The 17,389-nt window shown below is 36.6% G+C and overlaps 2 protein-coding genes across 3 annotated transcripts; one reads left to right on the plus strand and one right to left on the minus strand.

Moving 5' to 3' along the window:
* On the plus strand, nucleotides 1-5,251 carry LOC125846877 (polycomb group protein FERTILIZATION-INDEPENDENT ENDOSPERM). Its single transcript, XM_049526558.1, has 13 exons — nucleotides 1-263; nucleotides 1,538-1,603; nucleotides 1,704-1,826; nucleotides 2,165-2,245; nucleotides 2,412-2,504; nucleotides 2,633-2,708; nucleotides 3,449-3,528; nucleotides 3,622-3,693; nucleotides 4,033-4,092; nucleotides 4,179-4,275; nucleotides 4,610-4,673; nucleotides 4,761-4,820; nucleotides 4,905-5,251. Exons 1-13 carry the CDS (start codon nucleotides 84-86, stop codon nucleotides 4,969-4,971), a joined length of 1,119 nt encoding a protein of 372 aa, XP_049382515.1. The 5' UTR covers nucleotides 1-83; the 3' UTR covers nucleotides 4,972-5,251.
* A 441-nt stretch (nucleotides 5,252-5,692) lies between these two features.
* On the minus strand, nucleotides 5,693-17,389 carry LOC125863755 (uncharacterized). Of its 2 annotated transcripts, XM_049543768.1 has the most exons (20): nucleotides 16,923-17,389; nucleotides 16,651-16,739; nucleotides 16,288-16,397; nucleotides 15,944-15,998; nucleotides 15,010-15,098; nucleotides 13,613-13,679; nucleotides 13,473-13,535; nucleotides 13,106-13,276; nucleotides 12,893-12,986; nucleotides 12,733-12,809; nucleotides 12,550-12,622; nucleotides 10,938-10,981; nucleotides 10,719-10,786; nucleotides 9,791-9,876; nucleotides 9,532-9,689; nucleotides 8,104-9,439; nucleotides 7,370-7,638; nucleotides 6,741-6,944; nucleotides 6,506-6,662; nucleotides 5,693-6,182 (listed from the first exon to the last, which is right to left on the minus strand). In XM_049543768.1, the coding sequence occupies exons 1-20, from the start codon at nucleotides 17,032-17,034 to the stop codon at nucleotides 5,893-5,895; spliced, it is 3,612 nt and encodes a 1,203-aa protein (XP_049399725.1). In that variant the 5' UTR covers nucleotides 17,035-17,389; the 3' UTR covers nucleotides 5,693-5,892. The 2 variants fall into 2 exon arrangements, with proteins under 2 accessions (XP_049399725.1, XP_049399728.1); XM_049543771.1 differs by lacking the exons at nucleotides 15,944-15,998; nucleotides 16,288-16,397; nucleotides 16,651-16,739; nucleotides 16,923-17,389 and adding an exon at nucleotides 13,785-13,823 and having other exon boundaries at nucleotides 15,010-15,089.

Consider the following 17,389-nt stretch of genomic DNA (forward strand, 5'->3'; position numbering starts at 1 on the left):
TTTTTTTTTTAACAAATATTTTAGGGACACTGTAAATATGTAGAGTTTTTCGTTCCTCTCTAAGCTCTGGCAGAGTGATAGCAATGGCGGCGAGAGTACCTCTAGGATGTGAACCTGTTGTTGGATCATTAACGCCGTCAAGAAAAAAGGAGTATAGAGTGACGAACAGACTCCAAGAAGGCAAACGCCCATTATATGGCGTCGTCTTCAACTTCATTGATTCGCGCTACTTCAATGTCTTTGCTACTGTGGGCGGAAATCGAGTGAGTTTTTTCATTTGGGGTTCGTCAAAATTGTATTTAGTTTGTTGCGCTGACTCGAATTTGTGGAATATAACACTTTTCTTTTACTAATTTGAGCTCTGCAATGAAACGGGTAAACGGGTACGGGTATGAACGACCCAATTGTATGAGGTTGATGGGTTGCTGTTGTTGTTGTTGTTATTGTGGTTGTTGGCTTCATGTATTAGTATGAAAGTTCGAAATTTTCATTCTTTTAGGATTTGTCTTGAGTTCTAGAATGAAACGGGTTGACGGGTATGGGTGTAACTGTCCCAATTGTTTGAGGCTGACGGTTGCTCTTTTTTTTTTGTTGTTGTTGTTGTTCTTGTGATTATTGGCTTCCTGTATTGGTATGGAAGTTCAATTTTTTCATTCATTTGTCTTGAGTTCTGAAATGAAACGGGTTAATGGGTACGGGTATAAACGACCCAGGTTTTTGAGGTTGAAGGGTTGTTCTTGTTGTTGTTGTGATTATTGGGTTCATGTATTAGTATGGAAGTTCAAAATTTGTACAATTTAGGTAGGAAGTATCAATCTTTTTTTTTTTCATCTTGGTCCGTCTTATTTTTTTAGATGCCTCGGGGTCAATATTAGCTGAGCTGCTGCTTGTTTCAGATGAAATGTAAAATTGGACTTGCAAGTTGCTTTAATGTTGATTGATGGTTCAAGTACCCTTTTTGTTTCCTACAATTGCTCTTATGCTTATCTTGGTAGATTCATTGATGCATCACAAACTAAAATGTCTTTATGTAGTTAGGACATAGGATGGGTGAGCCAGCTTTGTACAAACTTATGTTATATGGTGTAATGATCGACAGTTTCTGTATGTTTCTCCACACTTGCGGAGTGCCACATATTTAACAGATTGATAATAATTACCTAATGGTTTACCTTACTATTATAAATTGTTCATGTCAAAGGTTATGATTCTCGGAATTGGGTATGGATTGTAATCTTGTATAATCTCTTAAGCAGTGTGGAGTTATGCTATTATATATCTTGTTGTATTTCTTATCTAAGTTGAGAGTTATGGATGATGTAAAAATAAATTTAGAATTTGGAAAAGTGCATGCTCTTGTAAATGATGTGTCTTTTATTGGTCTAGATATGTCATCTGAGAGTTGTTTCAGAAAACCGACCTGAAAGAAGATAACTACAGAAGAATAGTGCTAGCCTCAGGAAGTTAGGATATGTTTTTATGGTATGCCAATTGTCGATATCCTGACTAGTGTCTTTATTTTCTGGTTGTTTGTCAGGTGACTGTATATCAGTGTCTCGAAGGTGGTGTTATTGCTGTGCTGCAGTCTTATATTGATGAAGATGTAAGAAGTTGCAAGCACACAGTTGTTCCATCTGTTCCGTACATATGTTATCTCATATACTTAAAAAACTTTTGGTTTTTCCATGTTCTGTGTAAATCAGAAAGATGAATCCTTTTACACTGTAAGTTGGGCCTGCAATATTGATGGGAGTCCATTCTTAGTGGCTGGTGGAATAAATGGAGTTATTCGTGTTATTGATGCTGGGAAAGAGAAGATACACAAGGTCTTGACCTGAAATCTTTGATTCACATTTTACATGATCAAACAAAAGTAGTTGCTCTTTTAGTTATAAAAAATGAATATCTGCATGAGTTTTTAACAGCCATCTAATTAATCTTTATCTGAAAACTAAAGTATTTCCTTTTTCCATGATTCAATCCATCTTATTCATCATGATATTAACAAGTTAAGTATTCCTTCATGATTCGTTCCATGTTAAGTTGTATTAACAATACAAACTTGAAAGAGAAAGTTTCTCTTAAAAGTTGAAGCTAGTTACATGTTAACTTAATATCATATGTCTATTAATCTATTTTAATCTACTTGCTTATGATTGAACAGAGCTTTGTGGGGCACGGAGACTCAGTAAATGAAATTAGGACTCAACCCTTGAAACCATCTCTTGTATTATCTGCCAGCAAAGTATGTACCTTATGTATTCCTCTATTTCCTTCCCCCGCAAGGAAAATTATATTTGATCCTCTTTATTGGAAAAAAAACATTTGCACAGTTGCAAGATGTATGTGGAGTATCAATCAATTTTGCAACTATTTCACATGGCATATTTTAATTATCACGAGTGTTACAGGATGAATCTGTTCGCTTGTGGAATGTTCATACTGGAATATGCATTTTGGTATTTGCTGGTGCTGGAGGTCATCGGAATGAAGTACTTAGTGTGGTAAGTTTCTCTGTTAATTGCAGTTCCACTCCAAGGATGGAGTTTGTGGCAAAGTAATGTCTTTCACATCTGTTACTAATACTGGGAACCAGTATTTAAGCATATCAGCTGGTTTGTGATGTTTGTAGGACTTCCATCCTACTGATATATATCGGATTGCTAGCTGTGGAATGGATAACACTGTTAAGATCTGGTCAATGAAAGGTAAAACCTGTAACCCTTTTCAGTTTCACATATATTATTGAAAAATGACATATGATATACAACTACGTATCATCACAGACTAAAACTTTGAAAAGGAGAAAAACGGAGGGTGATCTTTAGAGGAGCAACTTGTTATTGGGTGTATTCACAAGGCTTTTCCAGAACCTTTAGGATGATGATGTTGTGCTATACCTGTACTTTTCTGGATTTGGTGATTTTGTCACCTATATATCCTGAATCTCACACGACTACCTGGACGTGTTGAACTAATGACTTGCACACAATCTTCATTGTGGAATACATTAATTTATTAGCACATATTTCTACAAGGATATCTTTGTCTTCGGTTACAAGTGTAAAAATGATGTCAATATTTTCAAAGATCCAACCGTAGTTATCAATGTACCAACTGCCTAGAAGGAATATTAGGCAGCATGCAGCTATCCTAGACATTTATGTATTCTGGTGTTCACAATGCTTTTTATCTAAACTACTTTACTTCCCTAGTTATAGTCACACCTATCAGCAGTTAAACTTACTGTTGTCCCTGGAAAGGATGTAGCATTGGCTATGAGTCAGATTATGTATTGTGTCATCTGTTCCATTGGTGCTCTGTTGTTACACAAGTTTGAAAAATAAAATGAAGTAGCATCAATTTGAGTAATGCTAACAGTATATATAAAAAAAGTAACATCAATATGAGCTGATATTTCTTTTCTGATGAACTGCTTGTGCTACAGAATTCTGGACATATGTGGAGAAATCGTTTACTTGGATGGATCTTCCTTCCAAGTTTCCCACTAAATATGTACAGTTTCCAGTGAGTAACTCTTGTTAATTCTCTCCTTCCCTGCCTTCTTTCTTCTGAAAGTTTGATTGGTTTCTTGTTGTAACCTTCTTTTTATCCTTTCAGTTGTTAATAGCTTCTGTCCATAACAACTACGTTGACTGTAACAGATGGCTTGGTGATTTTATCTTGTCCAAGGTATTCACATTGGCCTGCTTTCTACCTGAGTTCTTTCTTTTCTGACTGTTCTTCTATATGAGCTTAGTAGAAAAGAACTGTTCTGTTGTATAAATTATTGGTTGGCTTTATCTTCCTTACCGGGAGATATTCACTCTACTGATTTCATCGAGGGGAAATCAGAGCAAATCTGGGAACCTCTGGAAAAGCAAAGAATAGCTTTCTTTCTTAACCATGAGTTGTCTACCTCAAGTTGAAAATGACATGTTAATAATGGATTGAGGATATCTTCTTGTCTTTTACATGGTCTTCTTATATTTTACTTGTACTGATCCATAAATTTTGTTGGAAATACTCAAGAGTGTTGACAATGAAATTCTATTATGGGAACCAAAGATGAAAGAACAATCTGCTGGAGAGGTTAGTTTGGTCATGTTTGAACCATTTTTTTGATAATTATTTTCTAAAATTGGAAAATTTCCTAATGTATATTGCTCTATGTTTAGGGCACCGGTGACGTCCTCCAAAAGTATCCTGTGCCGGAGTGTGATATATGGTTCATCAAGCTTTCATTTGATTATCACTACAAAACAGCAGCTATAGGTAATTCTAAGTGTTAAATCAAAATCTTGTATGTGCTTACTGAGTTTTCTCAACAGTTTTTCTGTTAGTGGACTGTTCACTGGATAATGCTCAAATTTGGAATCAAATGCTACTGCTTGTGTACACCCCCCCGCCCCCCCCAAAATCTGGTGTTGCTGAGTGTGGCATGAAATCATTTGTAACCCAGAGGCTGTCGAGATTATCTAATAATATCCCAAGTAAAATATAAACGGAAAGTTTTTAGGTCCATTCGTTGCATGCATGTTAGGTTACTCATAGTATGTTTCGACTCAAGCTTGTACTGGAATTCACCCGTTGACCTTATGTCTAACAGGAAATAGAGAAGGCAAGATCTTTGTCTGGGAAGTACAAACAAGCCCGCCAACTTTGATTGCAAAGTTAATCTCTATCCATCCCCTCTCCCTAGTTTCTGATCCTCCTCATTAATGTTTTGGATTTGAAGTGTTTGTGCTTAACTTTTGCAGGCTGTCTCATGTTCAATCTAAACAACCAATTAGACAGACTGCCATGTCTTTTGATGGAAGGTTAAGATCTAAAATCACTTTTTTAACTGCTTCTTGTGTATGTTTTTGCAATCTTTGCATTAACCGATTGTCTTTATTCTTCAGCACTATACTTAGCTGCTGTGAAGATGGGACTATATGGCGCTGGGATGTGGTAGCAACAACTTCTTGAGTTTGAATGTACTATTATGAAGGATCCAAAGTATATCTAAACATGCAAGCACACCTGTAAATTCTGCTTAACTTTATCTCTGACCTCTTTCTCGTGAGACCATCTCGATGTGCCAGTGAATTAAACTTGTACTATTAGTGCTGGACATATGGAGGTCGATGATCAGGGAAGATGGGAAGGTTAATAGGATGTCAAACTTGTCTAGTTTTCTTTGAGTATTATTATTATGACTCCCCTTTTATTTTATTCTTCGTATTATTTCGATTGACTAAAATACCTTGTAAAAGTAAGGAGAAAAAACAATCACTCTGTATTTGGGAATATTCTTTTGCAAAAGTTATTTTGAGAATTAGAAAAACTATTGATGATTTTGGCTTGTACGTACTTAGCTTATTAATACTTTGATGTTTACCAAATATGTACATAATTTTAAAAAGTGCCTTATAAACCAGTTTGCTAGTTTATAACCATAGCCAAACACCCTCTAAATGTGACTAATTGTATCTCATAAAGGCAGTGGTTGTGCCAAAAATGATGATCAATTTGGCCAACATAATGATTTTCCATATACTGAAAGCAGAACAGCAAAATACTCCATACAAGGATCAAGAAACGCAGAGGTTGTGCTAAAAATCAATGATGTTCAATTTGGCCAACATAATGATCTTCCAAAATGACGGCAAATACAATTCAATATCAAGAAACCCTAACATAATTGGGTGATGAAATTCGACCATACATCGATACAAAATTTGCTATGCAACTGAGGTTTCTTCTTCTACTACATTTTCTCGCTGTGCTACATGCTCAACATATTTTGGGTAGTACATATGTACAAAAAGAATGGAAAGCCTGTATGATTCTTTAACTATAGCAACATAACATACTACCAAAAATGACTTTCGGGGGAGGACAAACAAATTAAACTTGAGTCCGCAATTGCATCAATAATTTCTGCATGTTCTCCAGTTTCTGACTCAGCTCTTTAACGTCATCGAGAGAAGATGTCGAATTAGCTAGTTCAACACTTAAAGCAGAACATTTGGTCTGTGATTCCTTGATCATGTCCTCAAGAGAAGCTACTGTTGACTCAAGATATGGGTTTCGGCTTCCACCAGTGACATTTGACGATGGACTTAGTCCCATACTACTGCTGCTATTATCTCTGCTGAGTTTTTCAGGAGTAAATATTCTATCAAAGCTTTCACTTCCTGCAAGTATTCATGAGTACAAATCACTAAATCATCAACCAGCAAACAATGCATTAGCACAATATAATGGTCAAGAGTGGAAAAAGCCAAGAGATGGCACCATATACTAAATGTTCAATGTGTAATATCCTACAAATATGGCATTGCTCTTTGTTGAAGGGAATATTTTGGAGCCGAGCTCAGCTACCTTAGGGCAGAAACTTCTATTTTAGAAATTAGAAGTGCTACTGATTCAGTAAGCTTGTTTATGTATAGAATCTCGAGACTACAAAACGAAGAAATATATTGTGAAAATGAAGTTCCAAATAAGATGCCAAAATTACCTAAGTTACTTAGTTGACTGATTGCTCCTGCACCAATTTTACTTTCTAACTTAAGTACCCGTAGAATTCCAGCGGCGATCCGACCCATGGAGTCAACCTCAGACTTGCACAAGAAAGCAAGATACTTGAGCTCAGCCTTAGTCACTACTGCCTCAATCTGCCAAATACACAAACTTCTTTATTACACAAAGCAGGGAGATGGAAATCAAAGGACAAACTTGCAAAATCTTTGTACCGGCTGTTTGACAGAAAATTTCAAATTTTCGACAATCCACTTCCCCAATCCATCATCAATATCGTCTTCGCAATTCACTATGTCTACTTCGATGTTCATACCACCAAATCTCTCAGCAGTCTCTTTAAGAGGTCCTTCAGGACCATCTTGCCTGATACTATGTGGAGAACGTGGTTTTAGGATCTGCAGACCTTCCATACCAACCTGCAGCAGCTCCTAGTTAGGTTACTTGTTTTAAAAATCTTCATGAAGAGAAAAACGGTTACAAGTAAGTGACCAAAAATGACAATAACTACTACGCCTCAATCCCAATCAAGTTGGGATCGACTATATGAATACTGACCATGTTGCTCCATTTAAACACATCTCAGGCCAGTATTAAAACAAGAGAACAAAAGCAATTAGTTATTTGCATAAAGACTAAGGTTAGTGCATAGTTATCTGTTTTAAGCTATAAAGATAGGTGGAAAACTACAAAACAATCATTGCCATGTTTCTTGTCTAGACATTGTTTTAAAGCTACAGTAGGAAAAAACCCATATGCAAGATATAAAGTATTTTCTAACATGAGTCAAGTTTATCGTTTCCACCAAGGCAAATATATTGCACAGTAAGAATAAAGTGCTTACAGTAATCAACTCGAGGGGGTATCTTTTTTTGCCAGGAGATTTTCCGCTGTCATTTGTTACATGCTTAGAACTGCTTGCTTTGACACAAATGTTCTGGAAAGTTGTGTGCCAACACCGCTCTTCTCTGACAGAATCTTCATGATCACAGAACCACCACCTTTCTGCTTCTTCTTGTGCACCTTCCAGAGCAAATAACCAATCTTTGAATTCTATGGATATGTCCACGTCATCAGGTATTTCCAACTGTAATCTACCAGTGTCCTTTCCATCTAAAAAGAAGGAAAACCAGAAAGAAATGAGAAGACCATTGATCAAGATCACAAGCAAAGTTAATCACTGAAATCATAGATGGCAAAGAGACTCGGACACCCGGTGCAAATCCAAAAAAAAATAGATGGCAAAGAAAATGAATACTCTCTCCATCTCGAAATGCCTGTGCCTAATTTCCCTTTTAAGTTGTTACAAAATGCAGCCCACTTTCCTTAAAGGGTAAGTTTTAACACGTTCAAAATAAGACAGCTTTGCAGACCATCTATCCTTTTTTTTACATCATTTTATCGTCTAATTATTCTTTTCAGCGAAAAAGGCATACTGTGGCTCCACTATATTTACTCACAACTATTAAACGGCCCATATATTCAACTATTCTCTTAGCGAAAGTGCCAAAGAAAAAGTGCACAACCAAAAAAGGATGGCAGAAGTATATAGCATCATCATAAGTTGAAGAGTCTAACCATCTTGATGTTCATCAAGGGTAAGAGGTGTTGCTTTCAAAAGTTTAGACAAAGGCCCAGCAGACAGATGCTTCAATCCTTTAGTAAGCCCTTCCCCAGGACCACCATCTGGCCCAAGAATTCCAAACTTATGAAGTAAGGCTTCTGTGTAATTCATTCCTCCCCCAAGGCGGACGCCAGCAATACAAGCTGAAACATTTAGACTGTGACACTCCATGTCCTGTGTTTTATAAGGGATCACCTGTACCATTTTTACGTCCAAGAAGGGAACTGAAACAAAATTGCCATTTGATTGATAGATCTTCCTGTTTTGCACCCAAAAGACAGATCTAAGTTGACGTCCATTCTCCACAAATTGGCCATTTTGGTTTGAAGTCCATGCCAAGCTGTCCTCACGTGGCAAGCTACTCAGAGTGTCTGCACAATCAACTTCAACACCTTCCCAAAGGAAACTCGACGAAATGGCTATAGCACCCCCCAAGGTTCTATGAGTAACTTTGATGGACAGCCCTTTGCCTATAAATTGAACCAACGGCATTCCTGAAATGTCAGCAGCAGAAGATTCCAAAAATCTTAGGTGCAGATCATTTACTGATAAACATACAGCAGCATCACCGGGAACCTTTTTGCTTAATGATCGACCTAAAGATTTATGACTTACTTCCTCCTGCGAATTGAACCTCCCAGCAACCGCTATCTTTTCGCTTACTCTCCCAAAATATGTGTAAAGATCTAGGACAAAAAATAATTGCTCAACTGAAGTGTTGGACAAATACTGCTGACAGGCAACTCCCACTCTAACAATTCCTCCCGGAGGTGGGACATTTGTTAAAGGGCCTCCATCTGCAGTAGCCATTGCTACTTCAAGGCAGGCACCTTTCAGCTCAACACATCTCCATGAATTTGAAGGTAATGCAAGAGAATTTTGGTGTCCAGTTGAATCGTTACATGTTTGTAGAGAGAGACTAATGACTGAAGCACCAGCAGTCCATTTCTTCTGGCTACCATCAATTGGTTGATCTTCCCACAGACTGAAGCATGCCGGATCCTTATCGAGGTTTAGTAGCCCCAGCTTAAGAGTAGGTGACTCAGAAAGGATGAAATCTTCTATATGAAGGCTTGCCCCACCAAACAAACTATGACAAACATCATCTCCACCTGGAACAGTATGATTTCCTGTTCCCGTGTCTAACGGGACAATGATATCTAACCCCTTAAGATTGAATGTGAGGGAGTTTATCGAGAAATCTGATAAAACTACACCGCCAGGATTAACTACAATCCCATCAGCTAAAAAGGAACATATCCTCAAACATGATTCTTCCTGAAGATGAATCTGGCAAACAAACAAGAAGAGCAGCATAGTTCATCATCAGATAGCCAAAAGAAAAAGACAATATGAGGTTGTATCTAGTAGTACATGAATACCATAAGGGGCTGACAATTGATAACTGTGGTAGAAGCAAAAATTGGTGGAGATGGCGAAGGCTTGAGCTGAAGAGAATGAAGAGAGATCAGGGGGACCCCAGCTCTGAAGTTCCCCTGCTGGTCCCCTAGAGGATAAATGGGAGGACAAAAATCTTTACCTGAATTAAGAAAAATGAGAAATACATTCAATTTCAACAATAAATTCTAAATTAAGCAATCTATCGACAGAACAAATGTCCCCCAAAATTGATGTTAGTACCAAAGTCTGGAATGTTCAAAACATCATCAGAATCTGTCAACTCAGATGGCTGCACCAAGGTGCACGGAGGGCGTGAAAATGTATCCCTGCATTTAAATCATTAGGTGCACTTAGAACGTGCAATAGAAACTCAACTCTCAAATTCAGCAAAAGAGTTTTTCAGGGAGGACTTTGTATCAACTTAATCAGATTGCTATCAAGTAATGGACCCTATGAGACTAAATTAGAGTTTACTTTTGCCGACATAAGTTGTTTTTGAGATCTTTGGCTCCATATTCCTCTTGCCAGAAGGGCAAAGTAATAATTGTTAAAGCTAACTGCATGAACTCCAGCAAATAGATATAGTTTAGAAGTAGAACAAAGGGAAACTCCATTTACTCCTTTTAATGAGGATCAAACCCAAAAGTATTTGATGACACAAATGCTCCAAGTACAAGAACATATACTCACAAGCAGTTTGTCAGAGAACAATTGATATGAGCAGTACGCTGCAGAAACTACTGCAGATTGAGTCAGCCCTCTATGAGATACAAAACATAATAATGAAATAGTTTAGTGAACTGAGCTCTGAGACAGTCATTCACTGTTTCACAGGTTAAAACGGTTCATATTTGAAAACTTGCAAAATTCAAGCTATAGTTACAGTGACAACAGAATTAGTTCATCTCTTGCATGACTGTGAAGGTAAAGATTTTGTGATGATATCTCTGAGACTCATAAACTGAAGTTAAGCTTACATAACAGAGTTACCAGAGCCAGATATATAGAATGCAGAAAATTCTAAGCAAACATGGTTATTTGGTTGCAACTAGTGATAAATAATAAAAATATTTTTGCTCAAATAATCTCAATTTGCAGTCAATGCATTCTTTGCAGTTTATGTAGTATGCGACTTTGTGCTAATGATAACATAATCACAGAAACTTGCCTTAAAAAGGCTCCTCCTATCATAAGACGAGTCAAGCATTTGGCACTTTCTCCACCTGCAATACTTCCCTGCAGAAGGGAAAATCCAATATAAAGGCCCTAATGAAAAACAAACAAAATAACCGCTGGTTCCACCAGCATATAATGCGCTGCATCTCAGTTCATGAATCAACATAAGAAGAGAAAATAGAAGCCTTTTTGGATTAATAAGAAATTGTACCCGAGAAAAGAATAAAGACTGCATCAAAAGTTCAAGCTGAAATTCTGCAAAGAAAACCGACACTATTAGTGAAACTTTTGAAAGAAACTAATGTGATGTAAGAAACCTTACAGTATGGATTACAGTATCCTCCATTTAAATCAAAAACTTTGCAGAGAAGGCAAGCAAAACATCCACTCATAGATCCTCAATAAAAACATAATATATCCAGATCACTTTGGATGTTATAGATTGCTCAAGGGGTAGCAGACAGTTCATGCATTGAACTACATCGAAGCATTGTTTGCTTCAGCTGTCTTCAAGCAAAAAAAAAAAAAAAGGAAACCAGCAAAGTGACCCAACAAATCTTAAAGTGGACTCCTCCATGAGATGCAACAATCTGATCTTCCATAAAATGAAGTTCAGTGCTGTTAAAGGCAAAAAGTAGAAAATTCCAGATATTTGTCTGGGGCTTTGAGCGCAGTCAAATGGTACAGGTTCACACTTCCCATTAGTGTTTGGAGCGGCATAATTATAGTTAGGCAATGATGGGAAACTATTTAGGAACAGATAGTTACAGAATCACTTGGGATATTGTTTCTGTAGAAGGCCACTGAGGACTGGGAGTGGAGGATATTGAAGAATTTATACACAAATCAATGATGTAAAATCACCTTAATTTGAAACTATCTGAAGGGTAACTAGGAGGCAGATGATGGTAATTTTGTCTCCTTGTGTGAGGAGTTCAAAGGGGAAAACGGTCATCTTCACGTGCATCGTAGTTTTGTCAACATCTTTTTCAAATCTACATTCTCAATGTTCAACATAGCACAAGTGTTACCTAGGACTATCACAAAGGAACTCGCAAGTTTGGATTTTAAGAGAAGAAAGGCAATATAAAAACACTTTTTGTGCATTTTTCTCCAACACAAATGAAAGAAATGGAATGTCTTACAAAAGAGTGCAAGGGATGTAAAATGTACTAGAATCTCTTTCTCGTTGCTTCCTTATCTTTTGTGTAAAATGTATACAAATAACTATTAGAGTGAGGACACATTTATTTTGCAGTAGCATCCTTACATGTGGGCTTGATTCATTTCTTGAGCCAAGCACAGGGTGATATGACGCTCGAAGTCAAGACTTTTGCCTGCTCAGTCAAGTTACCAAATCTAAAAGCTTAAGCTATTAGAGGGGGAGTACTTTTTGTTATAAGGTTTCATGAAGACTAAAGTTTACTTGAAGTTGAACAAAAGCAAACATTAAAGATAAAAAGAAGTAAATATAACAAAGTTGTTTAGAAATATAATTCTTTACAAAAGATAAAGCTGGAATATATTTTGTCTCCTGAGATTGAAACAGAACCAATACTACACTTTTTAGTGTCCTTGTAAGTAGAGAAGGACAGTTTGAACTTATTGATCATTTTTGTTAACGTGCTACCAGCACAGAGATGAATATACTATTACCTTTGGAAAAAAAAAAACTCCAAGTGTTAAATTTCATCTCTTTTTTTTTGGTTTAATAGGTTTAGTTCAGATAGATATATAGTTAGCTTTTGGTAGTTATGAATCCTCTCACCGCCTGTCCCCTACAAAGGGAAAATAATACATTTATTAGAGGTGGCCAACCTAACCTGTGTCCTTCAAACGTAGAAAAATGTGATCCACAACAACGGAGACCAAAGACCGCCCGGCTGCTTCTGTATGCTGTCACAGTTAACAATCCATTGTAAAAATCAGAAAGGTGAAGTACAATAAGATTATATCAACATTTAGGCTCCATTTTAGTAAGTCAATGACAATGGAGTCATTCATACTTGCTGGTTAGGCTTGACATCTCCTCTGTTTATACAGACATACAATCCTGTCATGAAGCGAAGAAGCGCTCGTAATCCTGCAGAATCAAAATAGTAATAAGCAAATTGTAAAGAACAAGACACGAAAAGATCCACAAAATGCACAATTTTTTCTACATGCCTGGTTCACTAAGAGCTGGACAAACAGTTTCTGTGATGTGCAATTGAACTTCAAGTCCTAGTGGACTATTTAGTTCAGTCCTCTGAATCGTTATCTGATAGCAATGTGAAGGCAAGAAATACATTAATATCAATGGTCTGTATGCCTCAAATCATAACCTATGTTCATATCCAAAATTCATAGAAAGAAAATTGAGTGCCCAATTTGAATTACATGAGCTTCTCCAGATATTCCTTCAATGAATCTCTCCCCGCCAAAAAATACTCGCTTTGCTCCATCTTCATCTCTCTTGTTATTCCCCCCTTGAGAGCTTCCAAAATTTGCATCCGCGAACATATCGGGATGAGGTAACAGGTCAATAGATAGATGTTCCCACTCAAGTTTCTGTTATTAAAAGAAAAGTAGATGATGCAACACGACACAACGATGCAAACATGAGTAATTAAGGATTTAGGACACTGCATAAAAGAATAAGGTACTCAGAACAATCTTGTAGATATTACCTCGAGATGAATAAAATATCATTCATGTAAATAAATTGGGAAAATTTTCTAAATAGTAGAAAAAGAAATGTAATTACTTTGAACACATATATGAACTCCTTGCCACTAGAGAAATCCCTAGCTTCCTTTAGATTTACAACCTGCAATAGCATATTGTTTGAGTCATTCTTAAGCAACAACTACACAAGTCATCTCATCTAAAATAAATGCAACTTACCTCCCAGTTCTCATTTGTAGTATAGAGAAGAAGATTGCGTATAGTGATTGATGCCATAGGTGATGCCCTGGTGAAATAATCAAACAAGAAAGAGAGAACATTATCTAACATAGAAAACTAAAATCACATGACTGTTTGAAACCAAACCTAACAGGTAAATAAAAATGCTCACAAGTTTTTGCTAAGAGCCTGCCAAAAGATGCAAGGGAATCTGAGCATAAACAATAGAATGTGATTTATAAGTTTGGAGCCTTTCGACGTACCATTTTGCACTCAATGTCTAAATGCTCTCAAAATAGAGTGCAGTGATATATTGGTGTAGAAAGGCAACATGCAAATAATAATGGTAAATCGTGAATTGTTACATTGCCATTTCTCAGGTTTAGATGACCCAACCAACCAATCTATGATGTTCAAGAACTACTTATCTGACATATTTGACAGTCTTCTAAGCATCTACATGCTTTTCTTTCTTCTCTTTTCTTTTGGACATAGAATTGAGTATCAAAAAGATCAAACTAGGATAATACGCGATTTTGATCTGGACATAAATAGAAAAAAGAACAACTTTTTGTTTTATATGGAGCAATATGCCAATATCTAAACCATGTCCAGTGATTTATTTATGCTTTGCTTTGAGTTTTACTGCTATCGGCTTCTGGAACATTTTTTGTTGTTATATCAAGCTATAATTCTATAAAATCTCAACCCTAGGAGTCACTACCTTGTTCTTTTCCAAGTTCAAAGTGACTTCAAACCCATATGTTTTTCTTTTCTGTGAAGCCACTCTAAATCCAAATCCATATTTATTTTTTTTAATTTTATGACCGTGGTGTCCAGGCCTAAATCCAAATCCATATTATTAACATGCTTTCACTCCTAGCATCAGAAGTGGTCTCTTCATTAAGCTTCTTCGCCTATTGCTCCTATTACTATTTGTAAAATTTTGTTCTGCCTTAAATCTTTAATTTTACTTTGAATGTCAGCAGCTCAATAGTTCTCAGTCATTCATTAAAAGAATCTGCAGAAATATAACCAGGCTCACTGAGTGTACTAAATTTCTAGTTATGTTCTTAAAGTTTAAATTCTGCAGTTGAGGAAGAATGGTTTCAAATTGGGTTTAAAGCGCAAGTGAATTGTGATGGGCTAGAGTTTAGACGGAACTGATCAACATTAGTCCCACTACCATCACCATGGTCCATCTTGTTCTATTCAATTATGTACTTGTTTCTTTCTTGAGGATCTGATAATAGAATAGAGAATCAGAAAGCATTGACGGGTAAGGATATCCAGTCCAATTTTGAAACAGGTGGAGAGTGCAGAATTGGTTCTCGTAAGCAAAAGAAACAGGAAAAATAGGATATAAAGAATCAGGAATGAAGGTATTGAACACTTACCAGCTTGCTCCTCCTCGGCGTCGAGCACCTCCGTGAGTTTCAAGTAGAAGATTAACTGTATGGACTTGTAATGTCATGCCATCTGCAATCTGACAATAAAAGACCAATATACATGATCACTCATCCTGAAAGGTCACCCAAACCTAATCTCTTTACAAGTATATGATCTTTCCAGAACTTGAGAATTTAAGCACAAAGACAAAGCAAAATAAGAAGAGTAGTGATGAATGTAGTACACAGAGAAATCAGTTAGCATAGAATAGTCAGGGCACTTGACCAAAGTAGAGTTACTTTCATGTAACAAAATATCTATTACAACTCAGTTCTGCTTAGAGTTTTCTGCCAAAGAAAAAATGGAAAACAAAGAAACACAGTTACATTGATTTCTTAAAAGAAAAGAGGCATATTGCAATTACTAAATTGATGCATGTTGATGTTGGATATCATATGATTTCAACAGTAGAAGAGCCCTATGTACCGCCTTCCCTTTTCAGTTTGGTGATGGATAATATGAAGAAGCAAAATAATAATTACAACACCATGACCAAGAGCTTAAATCAATAACTTGGTGCTTTAATTACCCACTTATTCGGAAAGATATGACCATCTGCAGACCTTTAAAAAGTTTAAGCTGATTAAACAATACTAAGGGTCGAATGAATCCATTGAATTATGCTTTACATCAGCAATCTTAAAATTTTAAGCATTTTTAAGTATTTCATCCTTCTCTTGAAATACCCGTGTGATGATGGATATCATAATTGCAACTTGCTAGTTTGTAATCAACTTTATATTATCACATTCAAAATTGTGTATGAAATCATCAAATCTAAACAAATTATGCACACACAATTCCCATTGCCCCGCAAGGAATTAACTCAAACACTTTACATAACATCAAAACCCAGTGAGCTGATACTATTATGTTGCTAACCTTGTCAGCAAATCCATATCCACTTCCCTTCGAGGAGCTACCAGATGACACCGGACTGATGGAAAGCAGTACGATACCAAGTGAGACAAACAATAATCAAACCAAGCTCAAGCTAGTATTTGGCCATAGATTTTGGATCAACTTTTGAAAATTTCATCTTCAAATCTCTGTTTTGCAGAAATTTGAACTTCCATTCAAAAAGCTTCAAATATTTTCCAAATAAAATGCATGTCCAAACACAACTTCAAAAAATCAATTTTTCAAGTTTTAACTTCAAAATCTATGGCCAAACGCGTGAGCTACTATCCAAAAAGGTAATCAATCACGTTGAGCCTCTATAATACCTGCTAGAGCTCTTAGGTGTATCAAGATCATCTCTTTCTTCCAGAACTAAATCAAGTCTATCAATTTGCACAACTATTGGCTCTGTTTGCACATTGCTTACTGACGGAAGCTTGAGTTGAAAAACCAAAGTTAAACAAAAAAAGGACAGTTATAACAATAGACAATTAGACTTCAATGTTTTTAAAAAAATGGGGGCAGAGGGATTACAAAGCGGAAAATCAAACCCTCACCAAAAAGATGAAAGTTCAGATTGCCAACAAACCAACTGAGCTAATAAAGATCATTTTATTTTTTTTGTATTTTCATTCATAAGATAATGAATCCAGCAATCCAAACATCAATAAAGAGAGAAAACCACTAACAATGATCTCCAATTTCCCAACTTTCGCCGTTGTAACATTCAATGCCGGTGGTAATCCCGTGCTCGCATGTAAAGCATCTCCATTTATATCTACGACAAATCAATCACCAATATAATTAAGTAACAAGCTTCAAATAACTTACTATCTCTGTCCTAATAAATGAGGCCAGCTCGAATTTCCAGAGAATTTTACATATTTAGAAACTAATTGACGATTCAAAATATACTAAGGGAATCTCGAAACTCGAAAAGCAATAAGAAGAAAAAATGGACCTAAATTGGAAAGTTGCGCCGTACGTCCCTGCAATTTGAACTGATCTCGGGTAAATGACTTTAACCAATACTTCAATGTATACTCCAATGCTCTAGCCAGTATCGACTCCATCTCTCACCAGATCTAACACAACGGATAACTTCACCGGCACCGGAAAACGACTGCGGCGGCCGGGTAGTGTGAATGTGATCTCTTTCTTCAGACGGAGAAATGGATATATGGATTGGTGAAAACGGAGGAGTCGGTAGCACGTAGGAATCACGTGCGATAGAGATTCGGTGGGGCCTGGAGCAGTATTATTAACTTTCGGTGATGGTGTTGAAGTAATTACTACTACAATTATAGGTAGTGAATTGATTGATGATGAATTTATTTTCTGGGGAATGATGAAGATTTGAAGATTGTGAGCAGATGGATGAATGTATTGGATCTGGGAAAAATGAGTGGTGTTTTTGTCAGGTAGAGG

This window comes from Solanum stenotomum, chromosome 1 (assembly GCF_019186545.1).
Source record: "Solanum stenotomum isolate F172 chromosome 1, ASM1918654v1, whole genome shotgun sequence".
NCBI classification, from domain to species: Eukaryota; Viridiplantae; Streptophyta; class Magnoliopsida; order Solanales; family Solanaceae; genus Solanum; species Solanum stenotomum.